The sequence below is a fragment of the Phaethon lepturus genome, unplaced genomic scaffold (assembly GCF_000687285.1).
Source record: "Phaethon lepturus isolate BGI_N335 unplaced genomic scaffold, ASM68728v1 scaffold28457, whole genome shotgun sequence".
Classification (NCBI taxonomy): domain Eukaryota; kingdom Metazoa; phylum Chordata; class Aves; order Phaethontiformes; family Phaethontidae; genus Phaethon; species Phaethon lepturus.
The window spans coordinates 25354-25752 of NW_010554456.1; the positions used below are offsets into that span (position 1 = coordinate 25354).

The 399-nt window shown below is 67.9% G+C and overlaps 1 protein-coding gene across 1 annotated transcript in view; it reads left to right on the forward strand.

The window, feature by feature from the left end:
* LOC104624490 (N-terminal EF-hand calcium-binding protein 3-like) overlaps positions 1–399 on the forward strand; it is a gene marked incomplete at its 5' end in the record, with an annotated part of 22169 nt that overhangs the window by 20900 nt on the left and 870 nt on the right. The window contains one exon of the mRNA XM_010291874.1: positions 239–330. Within this exon, the coding sequence (XP_010290176.1) occupies positions 239–330 (92 nt within the window). The remainder of the gene's footprint in view (positions 1–238; positions 331–399) is intronic.

Sequence of the window (399 nt, forward strand, 5' to 3'; positions counted from 1 at the left end):
CCCCCGCCCACCCTGTCCTGCTGCCGACTGCTCAGCCCAGCGAGCCCGCGGGGCCGTTTGCAGCGGAAGAGGGTGAACACCCTTTTAAAGGATTTGGGGAGCCGGGCAGGAGTGGATGTCCTGCTCTGGGTGGTGCAAAAGCAGCCCTGTCCGCCCTGCGCAGGCAGGGATCCGGGCACAGAGCTGCCCTCCTACGACCACGAGGCACGCACAAGCCCTGCACCCTCCTGTTTTACAGCCACTTGCAGTCCAGCTGCAGCAAAACTTTCCAGCAGGCCATCATCAGCTTGCTGGAGTCCCCGGAGCTGCTGACCACCATGCTGTTCCCAGGTGAGGGGGGCCGTGGGGCTGGCTCGGCGGGCTGCGGGGCCCCCCCAGGCCCACGCCCGTGGCCCGGGG